This window comes from Callorhinus ursinus, unplaced genomic scaffold (genome assembly GCF_003265705.2).
Source record: "Callorhinus ursinus isolate GAN/ISIS: 27379988/994484 unplaced genomic scaffold, GSC_fseal_2.0 scaffold5, whole genome shotgun sequence".
Lineage (NCBI taxonomy): Eukaryota > Metazoa > Chordata > Mammalia > Carnivora > Otariidae > Callorhinus > Callorhinus ursinus.
Genome location: NW_027397067.1, coordinates 44,694,213 through 44,714,878, shown reverse-complemented (window position 1 = coordinate 44,714,878; position 20,666 = coordinate 44,694,213). Strand labels below are relative to the sequence as shown.

The 20,666-nt window shown below is 41.1% G+C and overlaps 1 protein-coding gene across 3 annotated transcripts in view; it reads right to left on the bottom strand.

The window, feature by feature from the left end:
* The window catches only part of POP1 (POP1 homolog, ribonuclease P/MRP subunit), a 35,817-nt gene that overhangs the window by 8,862 nt on the left and 6,289 nt on the right, over positions 1–20,666 (bottom strand). For 2 of the 3 annotated variants that reach the window (XM_025870895.2, XM_073892999.1), the window contains 11 exons: positions 19,326–19,493; positions 18,193–18,368; positions 16,251–16,499; positions 14,450–14,537; positions 13,837–14,024; positions 12,505–12,761; positions 12,281–12,380; positions 9,226–9,337; positions 8,545–8,664; positions 3,318–3,433; positions 826–1,017 (listed from right to left, as the gene is read on the bottom strand). In XM_025870895.2, coding sequence (XP_025726680.1) covers positions 826–1,017; positions 3,318–3,433; positions 8,545–8,664; positions 9,226–9,337; positions 12,281–12,380; positions 12,505–12,761; positions 13,837–14,024; positions 14,450–14,537; positions 16,251–16,499; positions 18,193–18,368; positions 19,326–19,493 — 1,766 coding nt within the window. The remainder of the gene's footprint in view (positions 1–825; positions 1,018–3,317; positions 3,434–8,544; positions 8,665–9,225; positions 9,338–12,280; positions 12,381–12,504; positions 12,762–13,836; positions 14,025–14,449; positions 14,538–16,250; positions 16,500–18,192; positions 18,369–19,325; positions 19,494–20,666) is intronic. The other variant, XM_073893000.1, reaches the window with a different exon arrangement.

Genomic DNA, 20,666 nt, shown 5'->3' with positions numbered 1-20,666 from the left:
GGGAGAAGCAGGCTCCCTGCTGAGCAAGGAGCCCAAAGTGGGGCTTGATCTCAGGACCCTGAGATCAAGACCTGAGCCAAAGGCAGATGCTTAATCAACTAGGCCACCCAGATACCCCTATTATTTTTTATTAAGTAAGCTCTACACCCACCATGAGGCTTGAACTCATGACCCGCAGATCAAGAGATGCATGCCCTACCGACTGAGCCAGTCAGGAGCCCAAGAAATATTCCCATTCTTAAATGATTAACCGAATGTCTCTTGTACTAGGCATAATTGCTAAAATTAATTACCTATGTGAATTTAACAGTCTTACATGCCTTTTATACTCTCTAGTTCAAAGTAATATTTAAACTATCGAGAAGAAAAGAAACTATGTTGGATTTTAATAAAATTTTTAGCTGCAGTTAATAGGAAAATATACGTTCAGCTCTTAAAAAATAAAAAATGTATTCTATACATCTATAAAAATTAGAAAATTACAAAAACTGCTTTAAACTGTAACAAATTCTTTTGACTAAAAAAAAAACACACACGTACACACATAACAAAACCTACCTCAATAGTAATTGCCATTACTATTCAAAAATCAGGACACTTTCAAAATCTCAAAAAAATCACACCTACGTCGTCCCAACTCTTATTAATGACAACCTGGCACTGGGGGTGTTATGAAGTATCTTGTATCAGAATTCTAGCTACAGGGGTAGAAAAACAGCACTCGATTTCTAAGTGGGGCGTGAAACCTGGAACTCTTTTGGCACTTCGTATGGACTAGGAATGTATTTTACACACTGTTACAGTGGGAATGGAAAAGGAACTTACAAATGGAATCCAGAAAGCCATGCCCCAGCCCTTTGGGAGCAGGACGTCCCAGCCGCTTCCCCAGCCTCGTCGCTCATCACCCGTCACCTTTCCTGGCTGCTGAATCAGAAGGATAGGTATCCTGGATTCCTGGGGACCTAGAGCAAGCTGTGACCCGGGCACCAGCAATTCACTTCTCTTCCGGTTTAAATCCTAAAGCGGAAGAAAATAATTCAAGACCAACCACCCTAATTTCCTGGGAGATTCTACTGGCTCTCCCAATAAGCAGCTTTAGAAAGTTAAATGCTCTTTCAAAAAACAGGAAAAAAATGTTCTCAATAAAGAAATGGAAGGCATTTGAAATACATGGTATTCCTCCTATAATGATTTTCCTCTATACGATTGCTTTGGTAGAAAATGCCAAACTATCTTTTTTTTTTTTTTAAGATTTTATTTATTTATTTGACAGAGAGAGACACAGCGAGAGAGGGAACACAAGCAGGGGGAGTGGGAGAGGGAGAAGCAGGCTTCCCGCTGAGCAGGGAGCCCGATGCGGGGCTCGATCCCAGGACCCCGGGACCATGACCTGAGGCGATGGCAGATGCTTAACAACTGAGCCACCCAGGCGCCCCCCCCCAAATTATCTTAAATTTGAGCTGCAATATACCAGATGATTCAAAGTTATATAATAATCTACATCCATTCTGCTAATCTCTTACGTCAGGATTAGTTTTATATTTTGATGTTCAGTCCCTACATTTACTTTGGTTAAGATTTGTTGTTAGGAGGTAAAAAAAAAAAAAAAAAAAGGTACAAACAATAAACAACTTCTCAAGGAAGGGCAAGTGGGAAAATACTCTGACTCTTGAGAAATTTTCTCACCAGGTCTTAAAAGATTTAAAAGAGAAGATGCTATAAATTATTGTTATAAGGACTGTAGGGAGTGGTGAACAAGCCTCTAGGACTTGTCTGGCCCGCTGTAAAAAGAGATGAACGGGCAGGAGGGAAGTCTAGCACTCATAGGAGAGACTACACAACAGACCGCCTCCACACGGGCAAGTCGGCCTGCTACCTCACGGATGCTCCTCAAGCATGACCAAGCCCTGATTCTCCTTTTCACCTCTCATTGAGTTTCCACTACCATCTCTACACGGTGATAATAACTCCAAAATATCCATCTCCTCAGCCCTGACTTCCTCCTGCGATCAAAACACGGCTCCTGGGCATCTACACTGGGGAAGTCCTGAGGACCTTCCAACTCAGTTTATCCAGGATTGAATTCATCTTTCCTACTGCATCCGCTTTCCTCGTGTGTTCCCCACCTAGCTGGGGGACTCATTCATTCATCCATTTACATATTTGCTCTTCATTCATTTACTCATCCATTCAAATATTTACTGAGTATATTTTATGTGACAAACACTCTTCTAGAACCTGGGAATACAACAGTGATAAATCAGGCTCTGGATCTCTTTTACCTGAGGTACCGAATCCAAGCTAGACTCTTAGGAGCTAGTCTACAAGTCTCCTCCTTTCCCACTTCCCACCATCCAATCAACTACTGTGTCTTGTCAGGTTTACCTTCAGGAGTATGTCTTCAACCCCAGTCCCTCCACTCCAGCCACACCGCCTCAACTCAGGTCCCCATCATGTCCTCAATTAAGGACTATTTCCAGGGTCTCTTTTAAGGCCATCCAACCATAAGTCCTCTCTCCAGCTCCTCCCCCCCTCCCCCCATTCTTAATCTAATCTACCTTCCACAGTGCTTCCAGAGTGAAATCTGATCATGTCACGGCCCAGCTTAAAACCTTCATTGGCGCGCTATATTCTCTGCCCAAATCCTTAAAATGCCTCAAGGTCTCTTATGCTCTGACCCCTATTTATTTCCTCATCTCCTGCCCCACCCTCAACTCCAAACTACTGACCCACTTAGAGATTACTGAACACATCATCCTGGGCCCCTGGACATGCTGGTCTCACTTCCAGCAACCCTTTTCTTTACTGCAGCCTTGGCTCCTGGCCCCCAAGAAGTCTGGTTTAATTCTGTCCACCCATCTAAGAGTCAACCCAAATATCAGCTCCTCTATCCAGGAGGCTTTCCCCAATTTCCCTAGTCTGGGCTTGGTACCCCTTCTCTGGACTTCCTTTGACCTGTACTTCCTCAAACAACCCTAGCCATCTATCCCATCATCTACTATGATCCCTGGTCCTGGTAGGAGCTCAATCATTGTGAAATTAAAGATAGAACATTTAAGGGAAAAAGAAAACAATAAAAGAAAAACATGTATTTATACCATGGAATTATCATTTTAAGAAAAAGTCTTTGTAGTAACTTTTTCTAGAGATTCTTCTTCTCTAAGAACAGAAAAAAATCCTAAGTAAGGGATCAATATATTGAAAATAAAAGGAAGTCTATGGGATTCTATAAAGGATGAAAACTTTTACAGCATCTAGAGTGAGGAATTTCACCCTGTCTTGAGGACTTGACCAATAATCCTTACACCATTAGTTACCTGATCCGAGATTTTATTCTCTGTGACATTCTTACAGATAGCTTGGTTCCAAATAAAGCTATGCGCACAGTCCACAGGTACACCCTCCAGAAGCAGCTGTCTAACTTTCTCATTATCTAAGAGGGAAAAGAAAAAGCCTTCAAACTACATCCTTTAGATCAGTGAAGTCAAACTCTAAACATTGCCGGTTGACCTCCTGTTACAAGAAAATATTTTGTAGGCGCTCACTTAACTTCTCCAGAAGAATTTATTTGACTAGAAATTAAGCTACTCCTATAGCTGGTTTCATAATCTGCAAAAGAACAAAGGCTCCTAAACTTTTTTTGACATTTATTTTTAGTGTATAAGATATAAATATCATGTTCAGCTGCATCTTAATAACTGCCTAATCCCACATTTAAGATAACCAAATTCTAGGAACCACTGAATGGGTGAACAATTTCTTTATAATGTGCTAGGACAGTACAAGCCATATTTTCACTACTGGTTTCAGGGCTCTTTATATCATTCCTGGTCCAACAGTTGTGAGCCAACAGATAACAGCTTTTTCTCCTGCTCTATATATTTCTTATAATCCTTTCTCATTATTTATTCCTTCTGTAAAACATGTTTTTCTCATTCCTTTAGAATGAGCACATTTTCTGTGAAATATATTGTTTCGTCCCTTTAAACTGCACCATGCCAGAAAGTACCCTAGTGGGAAGAAAGGAGAAACTTTTTCAATTATAAACATATATATCGATAGAAGAGATTTCCTACATGAAGTCATTGAAACACCAGAGAGGGGAAAATCTTCCAACTCTATTTTTTGGACTGAAAAATTAAAAGAAAGAAAAAAGAAAGTCAGACAATTCACGTGTTTTGGCTAACATCTAAACCGCCTACACTGAAAGGTCACACTCAAAGGCACATACCTGCATGGGGCTGATGGCTGGAAAAAAAATAAGTTGGAAGCGACTGGGCCTTAAGGTGACAGATTTTAGGGGAGAACAGAGATAGAGAATATTACATTGATGAAAAGATCTGAGATAAAAGCTCTTTAAAGCAGAAACCGCTTCTAGGCCGCTGGTATCCCTCATGGAGACAATAACCCCCAGCATCTCAAATACCAGTGCTGTGTTCTGTGAAAGTTCCCAGAGCCTGTCTAGGAGCCAACAGGCTCCATTTCAAACAGCCTCTCCACCCACAACTGCTTTCCTGTGGAGAGCTGCCAACGATGTGAGTGACAGAACTGAGGCTCTACAAACGACAGGGCTGATACTGAGGATGTAAAGGCACAGAAAGTCCACCTCATCTTCAAGTATTCTAAACAACAGTAATAAATAAATAGATGAAACAACGTAAGTAGGACATCCAGACAATGGAACATCATTTGGGGTTAAAAAGAAATGAGCTACCAAGCCCTGAAAAGACATGGAGAAGCCTTAAAGGCTTATTACATAGTGAAAGAAGATAATCTGGAAAGGCTCCATTTTGTACGAGTCCAGGGAGATGACATTCTAGAAAACAAAACTAGGAAGACACTAAAAAGATCAACGGCTTGGGGTGGGGGCAGAGAGAGAGAGAGAGAGGGAGGAATAGGCAGAGCACAGATTTTTAGAGCAGTGAAACTATTTTATGATACTATGACGATGGATTCATGTTGTTATAATTTGTCAAATCCCACAGAATATAAAATGCCAAGAGCGAACCCTGATGGAAACTATGGACCCTGGGTGACAATGATGTCTCAGTGCAGCTTCATGGAGGCTGTGCATGTGGGGGCAGGGGAATACAGGAACTTTCTATTCCTTCCACTCAACTTTTCTGTGAACCTAAAACTGTTCTAAAACATAAAGTCTATTTAAAAGAGACTAGAGTATGTCTAAAGGCAAAGGGAAGAGGCCCTTTTAGGTCAAGAGTCTATTACTGAGGGAAAAAAAAGAGTATTACCAGCTGAGTCAGCATGTACTGAAGTGGGACTGATGACTCTGAATGTAATTCTAAATCCTTGGCCCACGACTGAAATAAGCATATTTTCTTTCATACCCAGGCAAAGGCCTCTAATTGACTAAACAACTGCAGAATAACTTAAAGGTTGAAGGAAATAGCTTTTTTTCTCCTTTCTCAAATGTATTTGAAGATGGCCAAATTTTAAATTACAACCTTCTTAAGTTTTCCTTAGGGAGGCAAAGGAAATTAAAGTTTTCCTCATTTGGGAATCAAATAAACCAAAGTTAGTCTTCAAATCCACTCTATTTTAAGTTAAACATGCAGAACAGTTAAAGAGGACCAGCTGAAGCTATGAGGGCTTTTTTTCCCAAGAGCACGAACAGAGAAGTCGGTACAAAATGACCAATAATTGGACACTTCACAAAGTCACCGCAGCTCAGTGCTCTAAAGGTGCTTGGGGTTTCACCTGTCACTCTAAAGGCAACTTGATTGGTTCTTCCTGTGTTCTGGGTACACACTATCAAAGAGTACATAAAGAGAAAGATTATAAAGAGCCCATGAGCACATGTAAAGCATATTCTAAAGCAAATTCATCTCTGGATGAGAAAGACTAGTTAAAATAATCTATCAGAGCGAATCAGCAGATGCTAAGGAGAATACAACCTAAAATAACAGTACAACAGGACTTATATTTTAAAATCTCACATGGAAAACCAGTTACTTACATAGTGAAATGCTGTTGTTAAGTTGAAAAGATTTGCAAAAAGAAATTATTAATATTCAATTCAAAATCAAGGATCAAATGATCAAGTAAACTTTTTCACAGCATCTGAAAATATGCATCCTTAGTTCAAGTTCTTCACTGAAAGACTACTTCCTTCTCTACAGTCTTGCTATTCTACTCCCAATACTTCAGACATTCAAATGTGTAGCCGTTTTCCCCACAGCAAGCAGTCCTGCAACACCAGCTGGGTGTCCTATAATTCACATCGATTCTGACACTAACCTACCTGGAGATGGGTGTCAGATCCCACAGGTTAAGGGCTCAGTCCCACAAGACTGCCCCTTCTTTGGATGCCAGCTGCAAGTCCCTGGTCTCCTATACTTCTGAGCAGGTGGCTAGAAATTGGTCTCACCTATGACCCCCTCCTCAAATGCAGTAATTTGCTAGAATGGCTCCCAAAACTCAGGAAAACAGTTTACTTACTCCATTATTGTTGTTGTTGTTGTTGTTTTTTAATTAAAAGATTTAACTCAGAAAGAGCCAGATGGAAGAGATGCACAGGGTAAGGTATGAGGGAATGAGGTCCTGGCCCTCTTCTGACTCACCACCCTCCCAACGCCTCCAAGTGTTCAGCAGACTGGAAGTTCTCTGAACCCCAACTGTGTAAGATTTTTACAGAGGCATAATCAATTAAATCATTGCCCGTTGACAAAGTCAAGCCCTCACCCCCGTGCCCGCTCCCAGAAGCAGGTCTGGGTGGGGCGGGGGTAGAAGTGGCCCAGAAGTCCCAACCCTCTAACCCTGTGGTTGGGGTGGTTGGTCTCCCGGTAACCAGCCCACCATCCCTAGAGACTTTCCACCTCATCAACATAAAGGTTGTGACTGAAAGGAACTTCAATGAATAAGAAAAGCCACTCCTTTAGCCTTTCAGGCTTTAAGGCTGTTATCACTTAGGGAATTACAAGGATTTTAGGAGCTATATGCCAGGAAAGGGGCAGCTGCACAGTGGCCTAAATACGTATTTCTTGTTATAATCGCGGTATCACAGTCATACACCCCCTTTCTTCAGAATCCTCTCGTTCCCAGCACACGTAAGACGATGGTTTGCTCTCCAAATCAGGCAAACCCTTCTTTACAGTTTAAGTAGCACCAAAATTGGTCTGTTTTGTCCGAGTCAAAATAGGCAGAGGATGACTTCAGATATAGGAAGAGAAACTGGAAGTACATCGGAGGATTAAGTTTTCGATCATCATGACATGAGATTCTTCCAAGGATCAATCTTTTATTAACTGACACAGCTCATCAAAGTAGATTTCTAACTTTAGTTTTAAACTTGTGGGTTTAAAGTACAGGCTCTAGATGATATGTTACATTTGTTAGGAATATTGGTATAATTCTAGCTCCTCAAAAAGTCTACTTCTTTATGTAGCTCACGTACCAATACTTCTTCAATGAAATTACCTAAAACAGGTTTTAATAAAATACAAGGACTACCAAGATGGTAGGCTTTTATAGAAATTAAATCATGTGTTTCAAGGTAGACTTTAATTTTCCTGGGACTAATTCATATTAAGATAAAAGCCTTAAAAAGGATTTAATACATAACTGCCTCATTCCAAAAAAGGATCTGAAGCAGTGAGGGAAAGTAAGTGGAGTTTGAATTACAGCTTTAAGGCAATTATGACAGTCAACGTTTAATGCTTAGTCGACACTGCAACTTTTAGGGTTGCACCAGACAATAATGTCATTAAAAAAGAAAAGAGGCAACAACTCATTGAGTAATGTCTGAAGCTCCATAATTAACTAACCTGCCTACAGATCTTCAAACTCTCTCTCTTCCAATCCACCTTTCATGTAAGGTTCTGACAGACTAATAATAAGCTATTAACTACATGTGGAGGTTAAAAAAAAGAAACTGAAGTTATTACTACACATACCTGTATTTTTCCTCTCAAAATCCAGAAGGTAATTTTAATGATTCTTCCAATTAATAGTGTTTAAATGACAGTAAATACAGTGCGATATTATCACGATTGTTGCAAATCCCAGATCAGACTAAAATTTTAGCTGGCTCCTACCCACCTTCCAACGCCACCCCTGCCCAACAACCTCCCACAGGCCACTCTACTGAGTCTAAACCAAGATATCTTACCCTTCAGCACCTGGGATGGCCTTGCCAGGATTCGAACCTGGATCATCTGTATGGTCAGACAGAGGCTTCCAATGAGCACAAGACCAACTGCGGGTGCAGATCCCTTCCTCACAATTAAAATTCTGAAATGCCAGGCATTTTCAGAGACCCCAGTTTGCAGAAAGACAGGTTTTACCAGATACTAAAAAAAAGAACTCAGGGAGAAAAAATGAACATAAGGATCAGGCTACATGTCTCCTAGCTAAAAGATACTTCCATACACACCATCTCCTTTGGTCATAATCACCGTGAAAGGGAGGCAGGTAAAGATCACCCTAACTTTTTACAAATGAAGTTAATGCAGAGGTGTCAGAACTCTTCTCATGGGACTAAACTACTCAAAATGGTAAGGAAAACCAGGGGTGTCCTAGAAACTTTACCTTGGCATTTTTCTGGATTGGGCAAAACTTTGGACCTCTTCTGAGGCAAATTTACTCGAGGATCCCCAACTGTCAGTCCCAAAATAGTACCGGCCGGAATTTCTGCGGGTGATGTTATTCCTTTAACAAAAACAAAAACAAAAAACCAAGCTTTTACATCATTCACAATATATACATATTTGCTTGTATTTTCAAATTTTTTAATAAAAATTTCTTCTTGGACTATTAAAAAACACATATTCTTCTTTTGTCCCATTAATACTTTTAGAGAGTAAATTAACATTCGTAAACAGTAACGTTCCTTACCAAAAACATTAACATAATAGATTATTTTACAACACGAGCATGGATATTTTCATCAGTGATAACTACAGCAGCTTCACACACAAGCTTAATTGTGTACAGCTAAGTATAGACCTCAGTTTAGTACCTGGTCTATGCATTTACCTATCATATCAGAATGCCAGTTATTCGGAATGCTAACAGAAACTCAAACAGAGTTTCCTAGGTGCCCTGAGTCAGGCACCTCTCTTTCATGTTCTCTTGCCATATTACAACAAGAAGTTACAAGTTAAAAAGCACTGCTCCGTGTAGTTAGCCCCACTATAGAACACTCTTTTAGCCCACTTCCCACTCCGCCCTTCTTCCCCAAGCCACCCAGTCAGTATTCCCTCTGAATACCTCCCAACAACTCAAAAACGGCTTCTTGTCTGTGATGAAGGGAAATGTTATCAGGATTCTTACAGGTTTCAATCCACCAGTGGTGAGGTGTCTTCTCTGTGTCCTCTCCCTCCTGAAAAATAACAACTCCTATTCACCAAATAATGAATCAGACCTGATCATTTTGTTATGGCTGAGAGATGTGGGCAACTGCCACCATATTTAACACAATAATTCACACCAGCCTAACTACTCTTCCAATTAGAGGCAACGACATACACTTCTCTCAAGATTTCACACACTAAAACCCACAGCCCTGGTTTCCAGAGAGACCCCTGCGTTCTTCTCTCCTTACACTCCTGACAAGAGGCCTGCTCCTTGCTCCTCTCCCACTACTGCCAAGTGCATACCAATTTAAGCAGTAACACACTCCCCGCCCAAGAAAAACCAAACCCAGACTGTTTGAAGCAATCTGAGGCAAACGGATATCTTATAATTACATTATTCCTAGAAACTTCAAACAAGATAAACAAATATTTTACTTATATTTTTCCCAGACAGAACCAGGAATTGAGCAAGGTTTCAAAAAGCACCTCAGGGGTGCCTGGCTGGCTCAGTCAGAAGACAGTGCGACTCTTGATCTCGGGGTCATGAGTTCGAGCCCCACGTTGGGTATAGAGATGACTTAAATGAATAAAAAAATTAAAACTTAAAACAAAACAAAAAGACAAAAAAAGCACCTCAGCACCAGGTGCACACCAAGAAAGAGAACCTACAGCCATGATTCACACTGAAGTTCACTGAAGGAGGATATGCTCCTACACATTCTACAGAAGCAACCTGTGAACATACGGGCTATTTACCTCACAGAAACTCAGGTAGTATAGCTTGTGGGTTTAAAGTACAGGCTCTAGAACCAAACTTCTTAGGTTCAAATCCTCCCTGAGCAACTGATTAGCTAGAGTAGAGCCCCTACTCTGTGCCAAGCACTGTGCTAAGCACTGGGGACAGAGTCCTTGCCATCACGAAGTTCAATGTGAACATCGCATAAGTACACAAGCGAATCTAGACATAAACTGAGGAAATGTGCAAAATGCAATGAAATATAATACAATTTATATCATTTAACTTGGGGGTCAGGAAGGGATTCCAGAGGGAAATGATACAGAGGCTGAAATCTGAAGAATAAGGAAGGTTTAGCGAAGCAGAGAGGGGGTGGGGGCAGAAAGTTCAGCCAGGTAGAGAAAAAGCAGGTGTGAAGGCTTTAAGGGAGCGGAGACCTGACATATTCTAGAACCTGAGAGGCCAGCATGGCTGAGCTGCGGATGTGGAGAGACAGACCAGAGAGGCAGGAAGGCACAAGAGAATGCAGTCACGTGAAGGGCTGTGGATTTCACCACAAATACAGTAAGAAGCTATTCAAAAGCTTTTAATCGGGGAAGTGACATGATGTGAATCAACTGTTAAAAGATCATTCTGGTTCCTGCGTGGAGGATGGAGTGAAAAGAAGGAAGAGCAGAGGAACTGAGGAAGCTGCTTCAGTGTGCAGTCAAGAGACACAGTGGCTGAGGCAGGTGTGGAAGCAACAGAAGGGAGACAGAAGTAGCCTTTGATTTTTAAAGTATCTTTCTTCTAACAGCTCAAAATCTGTTCCGACCTAACATCTTATTTGACCCTGTCAAATCTGTGAGAGGCACCGGCATGGAAGGGTTAGTTGCACTAACACTGGGAAACAAACCGAATCTGAACCCGGAGTGTCTGATTCCTAAACTCGTCGCTCCTCTCTAGACCTGTGTGGTCAACTTGGTAGCCGATGGCCACAGAGAGCTATTTCTATTTAATTTCTAGTTAATTAAAATTAAATGAAGGTACAAATTCAGTTCCTCAGTCACACTAGCCACATTTCAAGTGCACAAGAGCTACATGTAGCTAATGGCTACCATACTCGGCGCCACAGAAGAATATCATCCTTGCAGAAAGTTGGACAGTGCCGCACCAGACACATTGCTCTTAACCTTTTAGGGATCACAGACCCTTAAAACTAGCCCCAGAGAACCCTTGTACACTGCTGGAGGGAATGCAAGCTGGTGCAGCCACTCTGGAAAACAGTATGGAAGTTCCCCATAAAGTTAAAAATAGAGTTACTCTACGACCCAGCAATTGCTCTACTAGGTATTTATCCAAAGGATGCAAACATAGTGATCCGAAGGGGCACCTGCACCCCAATGTTTGTAACAGCAATGTCCACAAGAGCCAAACTATGGAAAGAGCCCAGATGTCCATCGACAGATGAATAAAGACGATGTAGTATATATATACAATGGAATATTACTCAGCCATCAGAAAATGAAATCTTGGCACTTATAACAATGTGGATAGAACTAGAGTGTATTATGCTAAGTGAAATCAGTCAGTCAGAGGAAAACAAATACCATATGATTTTACTCATATGTGGAATTTAAGAAACAAAACAGAGGATCACAGGGGAAGGGAGGGAAAAATAAAACAAGAGACGAAATCAGAGAGGGAGACAAACTGTAAGAGACTCTTAACCATAGGAAACAAACTGAGGGTTGCTGGAGGGGAGGAGAGTGGGAGGATGGGGTAAGTGGGTAATGGGCATTAAGGAGGGCACGTGATGTAATGAGCACTGGGTGTTATATACAACTGAACTCTACCTCTGAAACTAATAATACACTATATGTAAATGAATTTAAATGAAACTAAACTAAAAAAAAAAAAACAAAAAAAAAAGCCCCAGAAAATATGCACCAAACAAGTACAAACAGACAAAAAACAGCACACACTTTCAGTAATTTAAGGGCTCTGTTACCCATAAAACACAAAACTCACAGACTACAAGGATAGTCTGCATTTAAATAACAAGTCAGTTTACTTATTAGATTCGCTGAGATCTGTGCTCCTAGAAGTGAAAGATGATGACATATTTGATAATAAGCACAGGTAGAGAAATAAACATTTATAGACCATGACCCCAATGCTACCGAAGTATGTTAGGTTTCACAAATTTGCTAAGAAGGACATGAGTGGAATAAAGCACCACAGTCACACTGACTCTTACGGTCTGGACAGAAGCAGCTTTTAGCGCCTCAGTCAGGATAGAGTGGGAAAGTGGACCGATCAACCGGAGCCTGTTCATCTCCATCGTCAAATCACTGAAAGAGAGAAAAGGTCTTAAGATGGAAACTTCCATCACATACAGTGTCTGAGCCACTGGTGAAAACAGAGCAAGTCTTCACTAAAATTGTTCAGTGGGTTCAGAGCAAATTCAGCCTGTACCTGATTATAATGCCTGTGGCTGGAGAGATCCAAGAAGATGGTTGATGTGGATCTCTAGTTCCATCACCGATGACTTTTTTAATGGGTTTAGCATTTTCTCCATCATCTCTCCATTTTCTTTTCTTGCCAATTTTTTCATCAGGCAGTACAGTTTGGCTTTTTTCTTCGGATGTTGTTAGCAGGAGGCTGGGGATGCAGACGGCTGATTTGACGGGTTCCACACACTGGCACGCTGCTTTGAGTTCCTCTAAAATATCCTAAGGAAATATTGAAACACTTCAGGTGGTTTAGTTCATGTTATTTTTTACTCCCTTTAAAAAATTTACATCTTGGGCGCCTGGGTGGCTCAGTTGGTTAAGCGGCTGCCTTCGGCTCAGGTCATGAGCCCGGGTCCTGGGATTGAGCCCCGCACTGGGCTCCATGCTCAGCGGGAAACCTGCTTCTCCCTCTCCCACTCCCCCTACTTGTGTTCCTTCTCTCCTGTCTCTCTCTCTGTCAAATACGTAATAAATAAGAAATCTTAAAAAAAAAAAAAATTTACATCGTTATCCCCAAATTAAATGAAATTCAGCATTATCAAAAAGTTTTCTGGGGCTTCTAAACAGTGCAAGGCATTTGAAACAAAAAAACTCCTAAGTGTCAGGGGTGCCTGGGTGGCTCAGTCGGTTAAGCGTCTGCATTCGGCTCAGGTCATGATCCTGGGATCGAGTCCCACATCGGGCTCCTTGCTCAGCAGGAAGCCTGCTTCTCCCTCTGCTCTTTGCTTATGCTTTCTCTCTTCCTCTCTCTAACAAATTAAAAAAAAAAAAAACCTTAATAAAATAAAATCTTTAAAAAAAACTCCTGTTTATGAAGATTAATGAAAACAACGTGACTACTCTGAGCAATTAACATTTTTTTGAAAATGAAATTAAAGAGAAAATTTATAGCCTACCATATAAAAGCAGGGAATAGACCAAAAAATAAATAAATAAATGAATAAGAGAGATTAAAAATCATCAGAATTACTAAAAACAGTTTCTCATCATCAAAGAGGCTCTGACAAGCACCTAGATACCAGTGAATTCAGGCCTCGTAGGAGCATTAGACCAATGCAGCATTTCAAGCCACTGCATAATACGTTGGGTTTTCATCTCTACTTTCACTATGGCTTACTAAAAAGTGAAAGGTCAAGGTTTGCTTCATTTCATATTCACATAACATTCTTCCCTATATTCAAATACCAAGCTATCAGCCCAACTCTCATACTATTTAAATTTCCGAAGCACTGATTTCAATGGTAATTAAAAATGCAGTAACAGAGTCTCAAGGAAATAATCTCAAGGATTATACCTGTTTAAGCGTTGGATGAAGCCAGATCCACAACTGCCTGCTCTCAGAAGTGTGACCGGGGATCCTCTCAGACTTCCAAATAAATGTGACAGGCCCCAACATCTCTCGAGGGTATTTGTTTGCCCGATAAAGCAGGACGCTACCTTGGCGCTTCCCAGACAGGCAGTGAACTGCCGCAAAAGTCAGTCCTGACATAAACAAAGACAAAATGCCATGATCTCCAGTGCTGGGATGGCAGTGTCATCTCCCGATCGCCCTACTGTTACTTGTTGTCTATCTCCATGAGGGATGAGGTGCTGGTTTTGATCACTGCACAGATCAAAGCCTGGCACACAGTAAGTTCTCAATCAACAGTGAATGAATGATTTAATGAGGTTTGAGTTTCTGCCCAACTGAACTCACTCCACCAGAACAGGAGCTCTCTCACTTTACACCTGACAATGTTAGAAATGATTTGAAACCACCCTACCTTCCCCAACATTAACACACTCCCTGGGAACAAGAACTGTCTCACACATTTTGAGATATGTTTAAATTCCAAAATGCTTAGTTGCTCGTGACCTGAATAAATATGCAAAGACTAAAATAGCGCTCAGCTTTGAAACACGTTTACCTGCATCTATGCTACACATCAGAGAAAGTGCCTTCAGTATTTCTTCCTCTTTGCCCTTCAACTCCAAACAACAGTAGTAGGATAAATCCTGCACCGAGGGAGAGACATAATTAAATACTTAGGAAGTGACATGGGGGAAAACTGTGAGAAGCCAAAAGCCACATCAGAAAAACTTCTACAGGTCCACAACACAGACCAAACTGCTAAAGCTATCATTTCATAAGTCAAAATCTGAAGCCTGTCTATTCCTAGGACATTAGTAAATGTTCTTAAACCAATCGAAAGCAAAATCAAAATGAATTTTCATTTAAAATGTTAAGTTATGGTGTCCTTTTCGGAAAGAAAATCTGTGGGTACGCCTGGCTGGCTCAGTCAGAGTTTGCTGGAAGCAAGCTAAATGTCCATTGTTGAATAAACAGATAAACCAGATGCGGTATCACACACAATGGAGTACTACTATTCAGCGTCAAACATGAGGGAATTCCAACACATGGTACAACATGGCTGAACCTTGAAGACATTATGTTAAGTGAAATAAACCAGTCTCAAAAGGATAAATATTGTGTGATTCTACTTATATGAGGCATCTAGAATGATCAAATTCCTAGAGACAGAAAATAGAATGGTGGTTGCTGGAAGCAAGAGGGTGGGCAATGGGGAGTTATTGTTTAATGGGGGTAGTTTCAGTTTGGGAAGATGAAAAAGGTCTGGAGATGGATGGTGATCATAGTTACACAACAACGTGACCACAGTTAATGCCACAGAACTGTGCACTTCAAAATAATTAAAGGGGGTGCCTGGCTAGCTCACTCCATAGAGCATGCAACTCTTGATCTCAGGGTATTAAGTTCAAGCCCCACATTGGGTGTAGAGATTACTTAAAAATAAAATCTTAAAAAAGAAAATAATTAAAGTGGTAAAATTTGATGTTGTGTCTACTTTACCACAATTTTTTTTAAAGGTTCTTATATTGATTATTCTGCTATATTGCTCTCAAGATCTTGGTATCAGACAATCTCAATATCAATGGCTTTCAAAACTTGGCCAAAGCTTCCAGTTAAGGAATGAATAGGTCATGGGGATAAAAGCACAGCATAAGGCATACAGTCAATGATACCGTAAGAGCACTGTGTGGTGACACAGGGGACACAGGGTAGCTACGCTGTGGTGAGCGCAGCCTAACAGAGAGAGAAGCCGAATCACTATGTTGTACACCTGTGACTAATATCACATTATGTGTCAACTATACTCAGATAAAAAAGTTAAAAAAAAAATCTGGCCAAGGTCATCCTGCCATCCAGACAGACCCTCGGCAAAGAGCAAATTTCTAAGTATGTACTGGAAGAGAGAGAGCGGTGGATTTAGCAACTGGGGGAGGGGTGAGGGACAGGATAAATACTATTACCAGGCTCCAAAACAAACGGTCCTCTCAAAAAATTTAAAACAAACTTCCTAGCATCCCACGGAATCCTAAGCATCTAGAACAGCATTTCTGAACCCAGCTGTAAGGGCACACAAATTCATTTGTTGTAGAGGAACGACTGCTAAGTGAATCACTGCTAAAGAAATCTCGAACATGAGCACCCAGACCCGCAGGACCCCGTTCTCACGCGCTTCTCCTGAACTAACCCCACCTTCGCCTCGGTCTCACTCTTCATCTTTATCCCACCGTTCTTCCCTCTGACCTGACTTCCTTCGCCTCCCCGACTCCCCCACTGCCTTACCCCTTAGGGCTGAGCCCAGACATCACTTCCATTTTGTCTCAACAAAAAGAAAAAGAAAACAAGTCAGAAAAGCATACCTGAAGGAGGCACCGGTTTGTCATGGCTCGGTAGCAGGCTCTGTGGCTCTTCACCGTCGGCCTCTCCCCAAGGCAGTAGCCCCACTTCTTGACCATGTGAAACCGCTTGGCGTGCCAGATGTGAGTTTCTAACCATATGTTCTTCTTTTGTCTACGGTTAAATTCTAGCACCCATTTTTTGTGACATCTTCGAGCTTTATGGCATTTATTCTTTGAATGTTCTTTTTTCTGATGTACTGCTTTCTCGGCCTGTGGTTTCAAGGAGAGAGGCAGATCCTAGTTTGTAACTATCTCAAAACAAAGTTACATGTGAGGAATTCAAACAACTAACTTTAGATTAAGTGGATTCCATTAGTATGCTTAATTTTTTTTTAAAGATTTTATTTATTTGAGAGAGAGAAAGAGAGAGCAAAGCAGAGGGAGGAGCAGAGGAAGAGGGGGAAACAGACTCCCCGCCAAGCAGGGAACCCGACATGGTGCCTGATCCCAGGACCTGGAGATCATGACCTGAGCCGAAGGCAGACGCTTAACCTTAGACTGAGTCACCCAGGCGCCCCACCCAGTATGCTTATTTTTTTTAACTTATGTCTCCAAAGAAAGAGCAGAAGGGGAGGCAACAGAGTGAAGATTTCAGAGACGGGCAAACTTAAGAGAGGAAGCACTTATCACTTATTAACTGGGCAAGCTTTGTGGACTATGAGGATTGGAATAATTATAACAGGCTCCACACAGTAACACAAGCTTACTGTGGCTATTCATATTAGAGAGCAAGAAAATAAATCAGATGCTAGCTTTTTTGTTACTGGTTTTACTGTATTTTTAACCTCTGAGATTAGAACTAAACACAAAACATAGGATGAAAAGTATAAAGTGAGGAAAACCTACATATTTCATGTTGGTTAGGTCCTAAGAGACAAATGCCAAACTGATCACTGGGAAACAAACCTTACATTACATCTAGAAAGCACAAAACTCCTGTTCAGTTTTCACTCTTAATCTCCTTCATAGCTGAGCAAAACTTTTGTGGGGGGAAAAAAACAAAACCAAAAACAAAAACTCTTCCCCCTTAGTCTGTGGGCCGCTAAGGATAAAGACTCTATGTTGATGAACTCTAACCCCACCCCCAGTATAGTACCAGTACACTGAAGGCACTTCATGGGGAACTTTTGAATCAATTAGCAAAGACATGGGAAGCTTAGACAATCTGACAATGCCCAAGCCAAGGATTTTGGTGAAGCCAAAAACAACTAGACTTGAACAAAAATTAAATCCAAGTTTCAAGTTTTCAACATTGAAAAAGTCAAAAGGCAAACACCAGGCATTGATGCTGCTTTTTTTCTTAATCTTCCAACTTCGAGCTGGCCACACCCCCAAAATGCAGAATTAAAATCGCTTATGTGGTAAGGTCAGGATTACATTTTAAATCTGGCAGGGGACCAGGGGCGCCTGGGTGGCTCAGTCATTAAACATCTGCCTTCGGCTCAGGTCATGATCCCAGGGTCCTGGGACTGAGCCCCGCATCAGGTTCCCTGCTCCGCGGGAAGCCTGCTTCTCCCTCTCCCACTCCCCCTGCTTGTGTTCCCTCTCTCGCTGTGTCTCTCTCTGTCAAATAAATAAATAAAATCTTTAAAAATAAGTAAGTAAATAAATAAATCTGGCAGGGGACCGTCAACTATTGAATGCTATTAAAAGGGCTTCCAACCTGAAACCAATTAAAAAAAAAAAGTAGGAAAAAAAAGAAAGGGCTTTCAAACACTATGTGTAATATCAACTGCCTGCTAATTAGATAGCAAGGGGGGTTGGGGGGGATCATGATTAAACCAAAAAAATATGCAAAATGAGCATGTTGCTTTTGGTTTTCATTTTAATTCTATTAGGTTAACACGTTTCAATTTCTTTTACGAACTACTAACTTAAACATTTACAGTAAGTGAAACCATACCTCTTTTTGGGCAATCTCCTGCAACCGCCTGGGAAGGCGCTTGACATTGTGGCTCATGGCTCTCCGTCTCATGTGCCGGGGCAGGGTCTGGAAAACCAGCGAATTAGAAGACTTCTGGGTCACTGCTTTCAACATAGCACTGATTTCAGCAGCTCGGGCTTGAGCAAAAGTAGAAGCTGCCGACAAAACAGCACCATCATTAAAGACAAGTCTTGAATCCATACTTCTGGTAGATCTCAGAAGGAAGAGAGATTTGAAGTACATGAGCTTACAACTCACCCACCACCTGAACCCCCAATTAGATTAATACCAAGGGTGGTTATTTCTGTATTATCAGATTATGAAACTATTCTGTTTCAACTTTTCTTTTCTACAAGGATTCAGTGTTACTTTTCTAATCAGATAAAAAGTTTAAAAGCAAGTTTACAAAGAATTTCTTAAAACAGAGGCCTACGTGCAATATAATCTCGACCATTTTTAAGTGCAACAATCACACAAGAAAACAAAGAAAAAGCAAGATTTTAACAATGGTTGTGACTTCAAGGTTTTTTTTTTTTAACATTTTCTGCTTTTTCCAAATATGTAGCCATAACTATTACTAGTTTTCCTTATAGAAAAACAGAATTCTTTGGAAGTAAACAGAAGGCACAGAGATTAGAAGGCACACCTTAAGAATATAGGGTTATGGGATAGCAGGGGTGACTGGAGACAAGGTTGGAAGGGGCCTGGAGACAGGTATTTGAAGGCCTTAGTTACCCTTGGAGTGCATTAAATTTGGTTTCATCTTTGGAGAATGTGTGCTGAGGAGTATAGATTTTATATTTAAAAAAGGGGTGGGGGAAGGGCAAAGATTTTAGGACAAAAAGGAACAGTTCACAGATATGGACTTAGAAGAAGAGGAAGAGGAAAACAGAAACGGAAGAGGGGAGAGCAATCAGGTTCAAGGAAGCTACAAACAAAGTCCAGGCTGGAGGCAAGAAGGTCCCAACGTGGAAGGAGGAGAGCAGAGAGACGCAGGGGCAGGGCCGAGACAGAGAGCCCTGGAAATCTGGCTGCGTTAGAAACAGAGAGCTCGTCGTTAGACACAGAGAGCTCATCGTATAATCAAACTTCACTTCTTCACAAACACCTACCAGTTATATACTTGGGAATCTCCTGAGACGTGCCCTCGGGACCTGCTTTCCATCCTCCCTTCTTTTTAAACATTATTTTGGAGGAAGACTGTTCCTTCACATCAGGATCGACCGGGGAATGGTGGGTCATTTTGGTTTGCCGCTGTCGTGAAGTTCCAGAAAAAGGCTCTAGTTTATTTTCAAAAAGAAAACAAAAAGAAGTATGTCAGCCTTACCAAGGATCTGGATTACAGTGGAGAACACCATTTGCTGGGTGGCAATACTAATCATGTTTTTAATCCTAAAACCACCCTGTAAGGTGGCTATTACTATCTTCCCTAAGGGAATCTCGGATGGGTAATTCACCTTGCCCAAGGTGATGTTGCTAGCAGGCAGCACACTGGCTAATCTTGTGAGCCCAACTTAACCTTGCATATAACTGATACAAGGGATCTTTTCTCCAAATAGTACAGATTTTAAATCTAAGCTCCCTTAAATGCTACAATTTACATGATTTTGTATATTCAGTCTTTTATCATAAATCTCTGGCACATTCAAGTTGGGAGCCTGTGCTAAAGTAAAGAAAGAAAGAAAAGCAAAGTCCCTAGGAGTGCCTGGTGGCTCAGTCGTTTAAGTGTCTGCCTTCGGCTCAGGTCATGGTCCCAGGGTCCTGGGATGGAGCCCTGCATTGGGCTCCCTGCTCCACGGGAGGCCTGTTTTTCCCTCTCCCCCTCCCTGGCATGTGTTCCCTCTCTCTAGCTGTGTCTCTCTCTGTCAAATAAATAAATAAAATCTTAAAAAAAAAAAAAAGGAAAGTCTCTATACCAATGTCTTGGCGTGGAAACCACTGACTTTAAGACAATATCAAATCCCTGTCTGCAAATGGAGGGAAAGATCAGTAGAGAATTTTATGGTGTTCCAGCTTATTTCCATCATAGTGTTAATTATTAAGCCCCTGTAAACCATGAAACATGTTACAAAGTTTGTCACTGGGAGGTTTAAATGAGATAGTATGTGTGAAGGCTTATTACATGGCATAGTAGGCATCAACTGCTGGATCTGAATCTAAATCTTATGAATATGAGTCTAAAACTTACTTAATCAGACCCAGTGCACACTCTTCTTTAAAGGGTCCCCCAAAAGTCTTTAGTCACCTGATTGCTGTCTTCCCAAACTGGCATTTTCTATTGCTACACAACGAACACTATTACCTTCATATCACCCTATAAGGTTCTATAATCAGCACACAAGTTAAATGCAGATACAATAAACACACTGTCCTTCTTTTAGGAAATAAAATAGTGTAATTTTTTTTAAAGATTTATTTATTTATTTATTTATTTATTTATTTATTTATTTATC